The sequence below is a fragment of the Rhinatrema bivittatum genome, chromosome 10, assembly GCF_901001135.1.
Source record: "Rhinatrema bivittatum chromosome 10, aRhiBiv1.1, whole genome shotgun sequence".
Taxonomy (NCBI): Eukaryota; Metazoa; Chordata; class Amphibia; order Gymnophiona; family Rhinatrematidae; genus Rhinatrema; species Rhinatrema bivittatum.
In genome coordinates, this window is record NC_042624.1 from 127,446,659 (window position 1) to 127,462,139 (window position 15,481).

General features: G+C 46.9%; 1 protein-coding gene across 3 annotated transcripts in view; it reads right to left on the bottom strand.

Annotated features, from left to right (window-relative positions):
- The window catches only part of TIE1 (tyrosine kinase with immunoglobulin like and EGF like domains 1), a 150,168-nt gene that overhangs the window by 61,402 nt on the left and 73,285 nt on the right, over positions 1-15,481 (bottom strand). For 2 of the 3 annotated variants that reach the window (XM_029618099.1, XM_029618097.1), the window contains 3 exons: positions 14,725-15,015; positions 1,504-1,794; positions 826-1,019 (listed from right to left, as the gene is read on the bottom strand). In XM_029618099.1, coding sequence (XP_029473959.1) covers positions 826-1,019; positions 1,504-1,794; positions 14,725-15,015 — 776 coding nt within the window. The remainder of the gene's footprint in view (positions 1-825; positions 1,020-1,503; positions 1,795-14,724; positions 15,016-15,481) is intronic. The other variant, XM_029618098.1, reaches the window with a different exon arrangement.

Here is a 15,481-nt window from a genome sequence, read left to right on the forward strand (position 1 = left end):
GAAAATGGCCACCATTTTTGGGCTGATGGGGAAAGCCTCAACACTAGACCCCATCATCCGTGAGGTTTGTTCTACCGATGTGGTTATGCTCGATGCAGACACACGCTGTTCCTCCCCGCACCTCAACGGGAAGCAGGGGAACAGTCCCTCCGCGCCACGGAGCAGAGAAGCTGCTCAAAAACCCCATCGCTGAGCTCCCTGAGCTGCTGACGTAGCTTCCCTCCCCCCTGGAACCCCAATGATGCACAAATTCTTCTAACGAGCTCCTTCTTCTCTTTCTTTTTTTTTTTTTTACTCTCTGAGAACAAATAAATACAATAGAAACCACTACTTTCCTTTGGTGCAGAGGTTCATGTTCCAGGAGCGCAGGCCGCATGGCAGATCAGAAAAGAACCAGACTTACAATACCCACTCCCTAGAATGGAAGACAGAGCTGCCAGCAGAAAAAAAGACAAATCAGCCAAATTAAAAGATGGACCGACTAAGAAACAAAAACAGTTCCCTGAGCCCGTAGCTGCCTCATCAGCCTCGTGAAGGGGAGGGATCTGGACCACCAGATTTACACGCCACGGAAGAAAGGAGCGAGCGTTCAAAAGAGTCACCAACCCTCAGCTTATCCACCTCTACCAGAAAGGGAAGGACCCACTAAGACCCAAAAACCCCTGGGAGGAAGGCACACTGGGTTATGTACAGTGTCAGTGAGACTCTCTCTGTCTCCATCTGCTGGCAGAGAGGCATAACCCAGGAGTCTGGACTGATCTGGGTATGTACAAGGAATTAGGGTTAGGGTTGGGGTTAAGGTTTAGGATATAAAGCTGTACTTACAGATCCAGACTGGTAGGTAAATGTGCGTCGTCTCTGAAAAAAATTCTTTTTGATGCAGAAAAGAGCCAATAGAGCAGAAATGATGGTGAGGCAGGTGAGGGAGACAGAACCAATGATAGCTAGGAGCAGCTGATGGTCCTCTTTAGAGGATCGGGGATTTCGACTCTCCATACTGGGCGCCAGGCTCTGTAGTCCTGAGTGAAGAGACAGACAGAGACAGCAGTTATCAGAAGGAAGGAGTGAGAGTAGCTGCTGGTTTTGAAAGAGAAAGGCCACACAATGTATGAGATCTGCAGGAGGAAGTAGCTTTCCTTTGTGTTGACCATGCTGTTGGCATAGAGGAGGCAGAGCTGTGAGGGGAACAGAGGAGCAGCAGGTTCCCACCACTTCTCCTGCCAAGTCCTGATTCTCTGATCTCAGCTACATCTCCTGCTCTTCCACTGATAGGATGTGAGCAACCCCACCAACCATGTTGCTCCCACCTGCTTCTGCCTTCCTTGATGCAGCATTTTTGCCACCTGCCTAGTTCACGTAATGGTAAAAGAGATGGTCTGCACCATTACTCTCCCTTTAGTGCACCACTGTCATTGAATCTCCATTGTTCCTTCCCCCCAATCCCGCATCCCATTATCACGTAATTGTCTCTCTTCTGTAAGCGCCCATTATTCTGTCTCTTACCATCACTGGCAGTTACCACTTTTGCAGGCTGGCTCCATTCTCCAGGTCCTTTGGAATTGGCCCGGACTCGGAACTGGTACTCTGTGCTGGCATTTAGCCCCGTTATGATCCTTCTGGTCTCATTCTCATTCATGGTGTCTATCCACTGTTGCTCACCATGGGCCGCTAAGCGCTGACACTCTATGGTATATTTGATAACACCTCCATTAGGGTCATCTGGAGGCAGCCAAGTTAGCTGCACAGCATTTTTCGAGATAGCTTCTGCTTGCAGATTGCGGGGTGATGATGGACCTGGCATATAAGAAAAGGGGGTTTGTAGAACAACAAGGTTTGATTAGATAAAATACACATTCCTAAATCACTTATAGTCTAACCTATTCCCAATATTTGGCATAGAACCATTCATCCCAACACCTATTAAGAGATTGTTTATAATTTAATGTTTTGTATTATACTGTACCCTGCTCAGCAGGAATTTCTCTTTATGCGTGATAAATGAATAAATCTCTACCCCAGCATCTGGCACAAAAGTAACTATGGCTGGATGTGGTACAGATCCATTCAACAAGCAAACACAAAGGAGCAACTACAACCTTATCAAATGAAACACATTATAAATAGAGAGGAAAGGTGACAAAAAGTGTAGAATGAGGCAATAAGAAATTAGTACTGTAATAGATGCATATGAACAGCATGTCATAAATCATAAGACATAGTCCAGTCAATTCAATGATTCACCTCACCTAAAACGACCTGAAAAGAAAATTTTTCCCACAAGTTTTTTAGTTGCATATAAACAGGTGGGAACAATCAGCAGGATATAAATGCAACATGTTAATGTCCGTCGGCAAACCCCAGCCCCAACATCAGCCAATGTTTCGGCTAATCCTGCATCAGGGGGATGAATATGTACTCGACAAACTTCATGTCGTGCTCTCATCAGACCAGCATCAGCCTGCATGTAGAATCTAAGAAAAACGCACAGCCCAGTACTCCTCAGACTTGAATATCCCACTTTAAAACAAATGGTAAATAACATTGTAGACAAATTGCTTCTTCTCCCAACATTGCACACAGAGACACCAATGCCCATTGCCTGGGATAAGGGAGCCTTTACCTATCCCAACATCACGTACAGAGACACCAGTGCCCAACATCTGGGATAAGGGAGCTTTTACCTATCCCAGCATCATGTACAGAGACACCAATGCCCAACATCTGAGATAAGGGAGCTTTTACCTATCCCAACATCACGCACAGAGACACCGGTGCCCAACGTCTGGGATAAGGGAGCTTTTACTTATCCCAGCATCATGCACAGAGCCACTGATGCCTAACGTATGGGATAAAGGAGCCTTACCTATCCCAACATCACACACAGAGACACCAGTGCCCAACATCTGAGATAAGGGAGCTTTTACCTATCGCAACATCACGAACAGAGACACCAATGCCCAATGTCTGGGATAAGGGAGCCTTTACCTATCACAAAATCATGTTCAGAGACATCGGTGCCCAATGTCTGGGATAAGGGAGACTTTACCTATCCCAACATCATGTACAGAGACACCAGTGCCCAACATCTGGGATAAGGGAGCTTTTACTGATCTCAGCATCATGCACAGAGCCACTAATGCCCAACATGTGGGATAAAGGAGCCTCTGCCTATCCTAACACCATACAGAAAGACACCATTGCCCATCCTAGTACAACACAAAGAGACAAGTGTTCAACATCTGGGATAAATGCATTGCTGCCTATCCCAGCAGCACACACAGACACCAGTGTCCAACCTCTGGGATTAAGAAGCCTCTGCCTATCCTAGCCCAACACCTCATGCAGACACACCATTTCCCAATCTCGGGCATAAAGGCATCAATGTCTAACCCAGCACCATCCACACAAAGATCAGGCTCTCCGGGCCTGCTTCTTCATTGCTGCAGTGATGGTGGGTAAAGGGAGGTCCTGAAAGCCGTGGGCGCTATAGCATGGGAATGGAGGCCTGCAACTTCTCTGAAGTTGTTCCCATCTTCAGCCACTGCCGGACTGGGCTCTGGTGACAGCCTGCATCCTCTCAGCAGTCTTCAGCTGCTGCTGGTCTGGGTTTTGGTGGTGGCCTGCAGCCTCTTTCCCATCTTCAGCTACCACCACCCTGGGCTCTGGTGGTAGCTCACAGCCTCTCCACAGTTTTTAGCCACTTCCCACCTGGGCTCCAGTGGTGGCCCGTAGGTTCTATTTTTTCTTCAGCTGCCACAGTCCTTGGCTCTGGCGGCAGCCCACAGCATCTTCTTCTGGTGCCAAAGGCTTCTTCCAGCCCTTCTTTCTGCACCCCAAACCACAGGGATATAACACAGCAGAGGAAATGCTGGTGCCTGGTATCATGTGACCAACCTCATTTGCCCACCGGGGGAAGCCCGATCTCCTGATAGGCCAATCCACCCCTGTTTGGTATTAGTTCCTGCATGGAAAAGTGACTGTGCCTTTAGAAACGCAGTATTTGTTTTCATTGTCTGAGAATAACAGGGCTGAGAAATTGAGATCACTGTAGTTTATGACTACATTACCCAGAATTCCTTGCTGACTGACTTTGGCTGAAAGCCAGTCACACCTCCCTTGGCAGCTACTTCAATGTATATGAGATGTCTGCAGTAGCACCAGAGGAGTTCCTTACAGATCCTCTCCAGCCCAGCTATGGAGGAGGAGGAGGGCTCAGACTGAGATTGAGACTGTTCAAACCACTGCTAACAGTTAAATTAAATGCAAGGATTATCCAGGAAGAGACTGTCTTACCTTAACTACTGAAGTTTGGCTTTAGAAAAAAAACAAACTGATCTATGTACAAGTCTGTTAAACACTTATGCTGAAGGAAACAGAGCAGGGAGACTAAGCATAGCTGTGCAGCATTGAGAAGCTTATGAATGTAGGAATTGTAGGTTCTTTTTCTAATCGGTTCTTTTGTGACTCTGTAATGATCTAAATTCTCATCAAACAGAAGGATACAAGGAGGCTTGTTTGGGAAATGTTTTAGATATAAAAGTTCCTCCTTGAACCAGAGACATGTAACAGCAGGATTTTCCAAAAGTAGAACTAATGTCCCTAAAAGGATAATAGAAAATAGAAGGGGGAAGCACTGACATTGCTCCTGGGTTTATTTTTGAGTAATTGCCCCTAAAAGAAATTTGGTTCAGTTCATAAGCACTGCTACAGACTGGTCACAGCAAATTAAAGTATTGTTAAGGAATTTCCTGCCAGAAAAACTGTGTTTAGTCCCAGAATACTGCTTTATAGTGTTTGAAACTAACAGAGACTTGCTGAAGAGTGGTTTTACTAAGAGAAACCATACGTTTAGACCAAGAGCACTGCTTCAGAAGGTTGCAGTTTGCAGAACTTCCCTAATTGGTAGACTGGTAGGAAAAGCTGCATGTTAGGAGGGTTGGAGTTTACTAGTTAGAATGCCTGCAGCTAATGGGACTCTCTTAGTTATCTGCTAGAAGCAATTGCATAATGGATTAATACTACTATTGAAGAGAAATTCTAACTAATATTGTTATAAGAAGAGCTGTGTGTTGGGTTTAGAAAGTTTGCAGTTTATATAGGATTATTAACTAAATGACCATTAGAAGAAACTGCAGGTTTGATTAAAGAAGCACATTGGAATGAGCCCATAGGGGGGTATTTTTGTGGAATCTTAAAGTTTGATTTTAAAAGCCCTACGTATATTAAAGCAGGGAGATATGCTTGCGTTTCAGGCTGGTGTGTGCTGCACGGATTTTAAAAAGCACACAAGTACATGCATATCTCCCGGTATGCACACAAATCAAAAGCATGCAAGTACATGCATATCTCCCGGTGTGTATGCAAATCAAAAGCACGCAAGTACATGCATATCTCCCGGTGTGTATGCAAATCAAAAGCACGCGAGTACATGCATATCTCCCAGTATGCACACAAGTCAAAGCGCGCAAGTACATGCATATCTCCCGGTATGCACACAAATCAAAAGCATGCAAGTACATGCATATCTCCCGGTGTGTATGCAAATCAAAAGCACGCGAGTACATGCATATCTCCCAGTATGCACACAAGTCAAAAGCGCGCAAGTACATGCATATCTCCCGGTATGCACACAAATCAAAAGCACGCGAGTACATGCATATCTCCCGGTATGCACACAAATCAAAAGCACGCGAGTACATGCATATCTCCTGGTGTGTATGCAAATCAAAAGCACGCGAGTACATGCATATCTCCCAGTATGCACACAAGTCAAAAGCGCGCAAGTACATGCATATCTCCCGATATGCACACAAATCAAAAACATGCAAGTACATGCATATCTTCTGGTATGCACACAAATCAAAAAGTTAAAAAAGGGGCAGGGCGTGAGCATGGTCTGGGTGGAGCATGGGCAATCCGGGAAGTTACCTTGAAATGTGCGTGAAAGTATTTATATGCATAAGCGTGCACCAGGGTTCCTTACCTCATAATGTTATTTCTGTTATGGACGGTGTGTAAGTATTCAAATAAAAAAACTAGGCGAGTGAGTGGGGTTTTAAGGGTTAAAAGGGAGGCGACATAATAATGAGGGTTAGGAAGTCCAATCCATTAACTGGGCAAACTGGGAATGAACTGGGAAAAAGGAGTATTGCGTTGGTGTGCGTTATTTTTAAACCCCCCCCACACACACACACTTATGCGGTAGAGCTGGCTTTTGCGCGCGTTCATATAAAAGTTGTGTGCACATGTAAGCGCGTACATCCGATTTTATACCTTGCACATATATATTTGCATATGTAATAAAATGGCTGTATCTATTCATGCGAGCCGGGAAATGCATGTACATGTGCGCCTGCAAGATGTTTAAAACTTACTGTTCCCCAACTGTGAAAGCCGATACTAAAGATGAATGGAAAATGTTTGTTACAAACTTAAATACGTCTTTGAGTTGTTAACCTGGTCCCATGCTCTAACAGGTAGTAAATTCTGCATTGAAGCTAACGGGAATTTCTTAAATTCTGTGATGCGTTGGACTGAATTCTTAAGCCTGTTGTGTAACTAAAGACAAGGAAATAAAGTTGTGACTGAGTGATGGCTGAAGAAAGCCCAGGGGTTAATAAAGGGTTTAGAGTGTTTCACCCCTTTTAAGCTTTAGGGAAGTGAAATTGGTTGTTGGGGTGAAAGGTGACCAGAGAGGGAGCCATTACTAAAGGCTTGGACTTTCGGAAAGGAAATAGCCAGATCCACCAGTGCCATAAGTTGCCCGCGAGGAATCCAGCTGAGTACAGGCCCCCGTCAGGGGCAGACTTTGTGTTGTGTTGCTGCAGTTACATTCATTTCTATAGACCATCTTACAAAAGTGTGACCCAAAGCAGCTTACATCATCTAAAAAATACACAAATAATCAGTAATATCCTCATAAAATGTTAACGTTCATCCCATCCTTAACCTACTTTCACTAGAAACGAGGCAGAGATGTAAAATCTAATAAATTCCTTAACTAAAATAAAAAATATGACAGTAAAGCCCCACCCTTCTAACTCACCCCCAACACTCCTGATGACGCACTTTGATGGTGCCCCACTGGGGATTACCCACCCCTATGGCAAGCTGTGCATTCACCTTAATATCCCCCTCTGGACTCCCATTGTAGCCAGAGTCCTCTCCTGGGCTGAGCTGTGGCTTGTTCTCTAGTAACAGAAATACAGAATCGCCCTTCTCCATGCAGGCCAGCTCCGGGCTATCTGCTTTCACTGGGCTCTGCCTTTAGGAGCCAGAGTCAGGTCAGCAACAATACGTTTACTGATTCCCAGCACCAGGCACCTATTGTAGCAGCTGAAATCTAGAGAAATTATTCACAGGCTTATATTTAGCTCGTTAGGAGGCAAGTTTCACTCCATTCCTCATAGCTCAGATATTTTACCTGTGAACTTTGCATCAGGTCTCAAACTAGCAAGGGAAGAGGCATCCGCAGAGAGCTGCTCAGGCTTTTCCTTGCAAAACAACGCGGAAATCAGGAATTGCAGGTGTGTGTTTTAACTCCCTGCCCTACCCCCGCCTCGGAGCTCCCAGGTAAGTGTCTGCACATCGTCCATCCCTGCTTCTGCTTTCACGCGGCTACAGGGAGGGGAAGTTTCAGCATTTTTACCCAGGTAAATGGCTTTTGAAATTGCCTAATTTTTAGGGGGCTAAATTTAAGTGAATTTTAGGTTAAAACGTGGCTTTGTTTGTTAATCAAGATTTAGAAATTTCTTGCCACAGAGCAGAAACATTTTGAGGCAGATATTCAGCCCCATTGTCTGCTCAGTTTGGACTTAGGCAGACAAATGTTGGGATTTGAAAATCTCACTGCACTGATCAGCCCCAACTTAGTCATTGTTGCGTCCGGTGGCAGACGGCTGTGACCAATCTGCCTTACCTCTTTCTCTTCCCCTTCTCTCTCTCTGGGCAAGGCGGCTGTCTCTGGTGCCGAGTGCCGCGGCGTTCTCAGACCAGCATGAGTGTCCCCATCTGCTGTGCTCACTCCCGTGGCCTCTTTGACGCTCAAATACACGTCATGGCGGGAACCTCGGGGGCGGCCCCACGGCATGACGTCAGTACCTCTGGGTATAACTAGCCTCCACTTCCGATACCTAAACAAGTTAGCAAAGACTTTGCTTCGCTACTCTGCCTGCTCTAAGCTGCCAGCTTAGACGCTTCATACCACTAAGGGCCTCGTTCCAGCAGAAGCACTAGACACCCGCTCCTCGGGGGGTCTCTCGCTTCCTACTACTCTTTAGGGCCTCACTAATCTAGACAACTGCTCTCTTTCTTTCCAGGATACTGGACTATTCGGTACTCGCTCCTCGAGGGCCTATTTGCTTCATATCCTGCACCACAGACCTTCGGTACCACCATTCTCCATCGGGAGGGCGCCTGCTCTCCGTGAGTATCTCTATGAACCGGCGCTCTGACTCCACCCACCAGCCGTGGTGTTACCCGCTCTGCAGACTCCTGCCTATCGTGAACATCTGGGTGAGACAACACTACTGAGCCTGTTGAGTGTATTGGCACCTCGTGGATCAGTGCCTTACCTTCCAGCTTTACCATCTATTACAGCAGTACAATAAAGACTATCCATTTTGTGTCTGTGTCAGCCAATCGCAGTGGTTCCCTACAGGGCTCCTCCCTGAGGGTGGTGTCATCTCCACTGCGACCAAGGGTCCACAATGCCTCAAACACAACAGATTGCTAACTCCATGGACTGGGCTCAGCTTGCAGCCCTGCAGGCCATTTCTGGCCTAGCCCAGCGGATTACAGAACAAAAGTCTTTGGAGAACCTTGCTACTGTCTTCAATCAGTTATACGCTCAACTGAACTCCTCAGCTCCTCCTGTAAAGGAGTTGCTGGCACCAGTGGTAACCCTTAAGACCACTGTGCCCCTATCTACACCTACCCGCTTCACGGGTGAAGCCAAGATATGCAGAGGATTCCTCAATCAATTCAGCATGCATTTTGCTTTACAGCCCACTGAGGCTTCAAAGACCACCTACATCCTGTCGTTCCTCGAAGAACGAGCCCTGGCCTGGGCTTCACCGCTATGGAAATGTAAGGACCCTATCCTGAATGATCTATCAGGATTTCTACAAATGTTTAAGTCTGTGTTTGATGACCCGGCTTGCTGGACCATCGCTGGATCTGCCTTGCTTAACCTTCAGCAAGGTAACAAGCCACTTACAGACTTTGCCATTGAGTTTAAGACTCTAGCATCCGAACTGCATTGGGAGACCAGATGTCTATGTGCCATATTCATAGAGGGTCTCAAACTCTCGCATAAAAGACGAACTAGTGGCTCGTGAATTGTCTGAATCCCTTGAGACCCTGATGGAACTAGCAGGGAGAACTGACTGCCGTATCAGCGATCGTACTCAAGAGGCTAAGAGTCCACGAAAGTCTACAGCGGGAGCTAACCATCCAAAACCTGTGCCTACTTCTTCCAGTTCACCATCTGCACCCCTAGAGGAGGAAGAGCCTATGCACTAGGCCGAAGCCACTTGACCTCTAAGGGAAGACGTTACCGCAAGCACATGGGCCTGTGCATGTACTGTGGCCAATCGGGTCACGCAGTCCAAACCTGTCCCATTTGCCCGGGAAACTGACGGGCCTGGGATCTGCAGGAGGACTTCTCCTGGGCCTTACCTCTCCTACTCCTCCATTATCTTTACCTGTATCCCTGCTTCATGGAGGTCTCGAGTTCTAGACTCTCGCTCTCATTGACTCCGGTGCCGGAGGTAATTTTATTCTGAAGCGCTTGGTCGAACATCTGAGGATTCCTACCACACCTATAGACAAGCCTCTATTATTGTCGTCCATTCATGGAGAACCACTTCCTAGAGAAGTTTCATGATCACCCAGGTCATTGCTTGCGCACTGGAACCCTCAACTCAAAATCAATTCTCTTTCTAGTGTTGGACAAAGCCATGCATCCGGTGGTGTTGGGTCTGCCGTGGCTTCAAGATCATATGCCACAATTTAATTGGGCCACTTTGGAACTGTCCCGGTGGGGACCAGACTGTCATGGTTGGTGTCTTGCTGAAGTTTCATCGCTCATTTGCATGCCTACCACTCCATCATTACCTGGCTTACCTCCACAATACGCTTCCTTTCAGGATGTTTTCTCTAAGCAAACAGCTGACGTGCTTCCTCCACACAGAGAGTTCGATTGTGCCATAAATCTGAAGCCAAACTCAGAACCTCCCAAGGGAAGAGTCTACCCTCTTTCTGTAGCTGAAACCAAAGCTATGTCTACCTACATACAGGAAAATCTACAAAAGGGCTTTATCAAGCCTTCTAAATCCCCTGCTGGTGCAGGTTTCTTTTTTGTAGGGAAAAAAGATGGCACCTTACACCCCTGCATCGACTACAGGGGTCTGAATGAAATTACCATCAAGGACAGGTACCCCCTGCCCTTAATATCTGAACTGTTTGATAGACTCCAAGGGGCCAAAATATTTTCAAAATTGGACCTAAAAGGAGCGTACAACTTGGTGTGTATTCGTGAAGGAGACGAATGGAAGACTGTTTTTAACACCCGTGATGGTAACATTGAATACCTCGTCATGCCCTTTGGTTTAAGTAATGCACCTGCAATCTTTCAAAATATGATGAAAGACATCTTATGGGACTTACTGTATCAATGCGTAGTAGTATATCTTGATGATATACTAATCTTTTCTCAGGGTCTACAAAGTCATCAGGAGGATGTTAACCCCCGTCCGGATGACTCCCTGAGCTGTGTATAGAACCTCGTACTATCCGCTGCTACTTCCCCACAATGCAAACTCTTCGATTTGCTGCTTATTCCACCCTACTCTCCCCCTCCTGTTAACACCCCTCACTGAAACCTATTTTTCCACCCTAATGTTTTCCTCCATACTTCCCATAACTTCCCATTGTCTATCCAGCTCTCTACTCAGTTTATTGTTTATATGCCACCGTACCTGGGAAATTGTAAATTGCCGCTGTAAATTACCATCGAACCTGTAAATAGTTACTCCATTTCTGTATTAGTTGTAAGTTCTTGTATACATAGTTATTGTTCCCTGTAAAGGCACTGCCGGAAAGTTTTAAGTTACTTGTAAACCGATACAATGTGCAAACGGTTGTCGGTATATAAAAATTCTAAATAAATAAAAATAAATAAGTCCTATGATGCTTGCATGAGTACCACCTTTACGCAAAGCTTGAGAAATGTGAATTTCACAAAGAAGCTGTACCCTTCCTGGGATATATCGTTTTGAAGAACGGTTTTCAAATGGACCCTAAGAAACTTGAGAGTATCCGGGACTGGCCTCAACCCACAGACCACGTCACTTCTTAGGATTTACCAACTACTCATCATTGACAGTCCCTCTAACTGCTATGACCAAGAAGGGAGCCAACCCTGCCAACTGGTCTCCTGAAGCCATCTCAGCCTTCATGATGCTCAAAGAGGCTTTTCAAAAGAAGCCGGGTCTCCATCACCCAGACCCACACCGTCCTTTCATCGTGGAGGGCGACGCATCCGATGTAGGTGTAGGGGCGGTTCTAAGTCAGTACAGCGAATCCAATGTACTCCATCCTTGCTCCTTCTTTTCTAGGCAGTTCTTGCCTGCTGAGAGAAACCTATGGAATAGGAGACAAGGAGCTTCTAGCGATCAAACTGGCTTTTGAAGAGTGGCATCCCTGGCTAGAAGGCGCTCAACATCATATAGTAGTATACACTGATCACAAGAATCTAGAGTACCTTCGACATGCTCAACGACTCAACCATAGTCGGGCAAGATGTCCCTGTTTTTCAACAAGTTCGACTTCCTTCTAAAATACCGCACTGGATCAAAGAACACTTGGGCTGATGCCCTATCATGCTCCTTCTCACCCCAGGACATGCCAGATGAACCCCGTTATATAACTGATCCCGCAAGAGTGGTTCTCGCAGCCACCCACATGGTACCTGCTGGGAAGACGGTGGTGGCCAGAAATTTAAGGAAAAAACAGTTGAGATGTGCACACGATTCTCACCTAGCAGGCCATCCTGGACAGAGTCGCACTTTAGCAATGTTGCAAAGATACTATTGGTGGCCCACCATGAAGAAGGACGTGCAAGCGTATGTGGGTTCCTGCGCTGTCTGTGCCAAGCAAAAACCACCACCCGGTCAACCTTGGGGTTTATTACAACCTCTACCATCTCCGGATGAACCTTGGACCCATATCACTACTGATTTCATAGTGGACCTGCCATTCTCCAGCGGCTATATGGGTTACAGTCAACCGGTTCTCTAAAATGGTACACTTTGTAGCATTACCAGGATTACCCTCTGCTACTGTATTAGCTAAACTCTTCATTAAACACATCTTCTGTCTTCATGGGATGCCCAAACATATCCTATCCGACAGAGGAGTGCAATTTACTGCAAAGTTTTGGAGAGCATTATGTCAGACGTTTGACATCGCTTTAGATCTAACCTCTGCCTACCATCCTCAGTCTAACGGTCAGACTGAGAGGATGAATAGGACGCTGAAACAATTCCTGCATTGCTATGTCAACTCTAGACATAACAACTGGGCTGAACTACTGCCTTGGGCAGAATTTGCCATCAATTCACATCCTGCTTTTTCAATGGGGTCTTCCCCTTTCCAACCTGTCTACGGGAGACAACCTTTACCTCCGCTGCCTATTCCATTGACAGTAGCCTCTCCTGCTGCTCAGGCTACCACAGCAGAATTATCCCAGCTTTGGAGACAGACGAAGGAACTCCTTCTTAAAGCGGGACAAAAGGCAAAGAAGACCTATGATGCCCATCATCAAAAGGCACCCCAATTCCAGCCAGGCGACAAGGTCTGGTTAAACACAAAATACCGACTCAAACTTCCATCTGCAAGATTTGCTCCTCACTTTGTGGGACCTTTCGCCATCCTTCGGCGATTAAGAAATCTAACATACAGTCTAAAGCTGCCTCCATCAATGAAGATACACAATGCATTTCATGTATCTCTACTAAAGCCAGTGATACTCTCCGAGTTCTCCAGAAAAGAACCAAAGCCCACCAGCCTAGACACAGAAGATGACCACTGAATACACAGTAGATGACATCCTTGATGTGCGTAAAAAGGCAAGACATGGGAGTACCTCATTTCATGGGAGAACTATGACCCAGAAGAAAACTCCTGGGAACCAATGGCCAATATACAAACAAGGAGATGCACCGCCAGTTCCAACTTGGCACCCTCACAAGGCCAGACCACCTGGAAGAGGTCTTGGAGGGGGCCCTTTGAAGCGGGGTACTGTTGCGTCCGTCAGTCGCAGACTACTGCGACCGCTCTGCCTTACCTCTTTCTCTTCCCTTTCTCTCTCTCTGGGCAAGATGGCTGTCTCCGGTGCTGAGTGCCATGAGCCTCGGCATTCTCAGACCAGCATGGGTATCCCCATCCGCCATGCTCACTCCCGTGGCCTCCTAGGGTGTGAGCGCGCACATCTCTGATGCTCTAATACATGTCATGGTGGGAACCTCAGGGGCGGCCCCACCGCATGACGTCAGTACCTCTGGGTATAACTAGCCTCCATTTCCGCTACCTAAATGAGTTAGCAAAGAATTTGCTTCACTAGTCTGCCTGCTCTAAGCTGCCAGCTTAGACGCTTCATACCTCTAAGGGCCTCGCTCTAGAAGAAGCTCTAGACACCCGCTCCTCGGGGGTCTCTTGCTTCCTACTACTCTTTGGGGCCTCACTAATCTAGACAACCGCTCTCTTTCCAGGATACTGGACTATTGGGTACTCGCTCCTCGAGGGCCTATTTGCTTCATATCCTGCACCACGGACCTTCGGTACCACCATTCTACCATCAGGAGGGCGCCTGCTCTCCGTGAGTATCTCTATGAACCGGCGCTCTGACTCCACCCACCAGCCGTGGTGTTACCCACTCTGCAGACTCCTGCCTATCGTGAACATCTGGGTGAGACAACACTACTGAGCCTGTTGAGCGTATTGGCACCTCGTGGATCAGTGCCTTACCTTCCAGCTTTACCATCTATTACAGCAGTACAATAAAGACTCTGTCCATTCTGCGTCTGCTAACTGTGTCAGCCAATCGCAGTGGTTCCCTACAGGGCTCCTCCCCGAGGGCGGTGTCATCTCCACTGCGACCAAGGGTCCACAATGCCTCAAACACAACAGCCATATAACATTTTTACTGGATAAAATGTTATCTGGGTAACTCGGGGGCAGGTAGGGGGCATTATAGAGTGGAGCTGGATAAACACCAATTTTTGGCATAATCCTCTGAGGGTCCTGCAGTTAGCCAGATAAACCTATCCACACCACTGAATATCCCTGCAGGGTCAGTCGGATAGTTTGCTCGCTGGCCAGTGGCTGAATATGGACTTCTGGGGATGATGCACATAAAGGTTATCCAGTTAAAAAGCGAGGAGTCTGGGGACATGCTGGAATCAGGGCTAAGTTTATCTGGTAAGTGCACATGTTGAGCGATGTCTGGCTCTGGCTCCAGTTATACAGTTAAGTTTATCTGGGTATATTCGGTGGCTAAGTGGTGCTGATTATCCAGATAAAGTTACATCCATTACCAGGACAACTTACCTGCTCATCAACTCTCAATAGCAACATCTTAGGCGTGTAAATCTGGATAAAATGTTATTGCCACACAGCTTACAAAGAGTGGTCAGGCCCCTCATTAAATCTAACACCACTTACCTGTGCTGTTGATTTTGATTTTGAGGGGATCGGAGGGCAATCCCAGGCTGGTGCAGTGATAGATGAAGAGCACTAGAGTATATTCCAGGTTGTACTGAAGGTTGGGAATGCGAGTAGAGAGGATCAGCAGGGAAGTCACATTCTCCTCGTGGACAAGGACCGTTTCCGGGTGGAAGAGGCGCACGATGAACCCATGACCTTTCACAGCACTTTTTGGAAGATGCCAGTTCACATGCACTGTCCGCTTATCCTCCACTGAGTATCCGTCAATCACAGGCTTCACTGTGGGTTCTGTTAACATCAAAGAGTCAGATTCTCATATTCAAAGCAGGCAGGGCCTGAACTAACCCACCAGAACATAACAACATAGTAATGAGGGCAGAAAAAGACCTAACTGCTCCATCCAGTCTGTCCAGAAAGCTTCCCAAGGCACTCACTGCAGGTTACCCCCATCTTTCTGTTAAGGGTAGTAACTGCCGCTCCGTGCAGGTTACCCCCATGTTTCTGTTAAGGGCAGTGACTGCCACTCCGTGCAGGTTACCCCCATGTTTCTGTTAAGGGCAGTAACTGCTGCTCCGTGCAGGTTACCCCCATCTTTCTGTTAAAGGCAGTAACTGCCGCTCCGTGCAGGTTATCCCCATGTTTCTGTTAAGGGTAGTAACTGATGATCCGTACAGGTTACCCCCATGTTTCTGTTAAGGGTAGTAACTGCCGCTCCGTGCAGGTTACCCCCATGTTTCTGTTAAGGGGTAGTAAC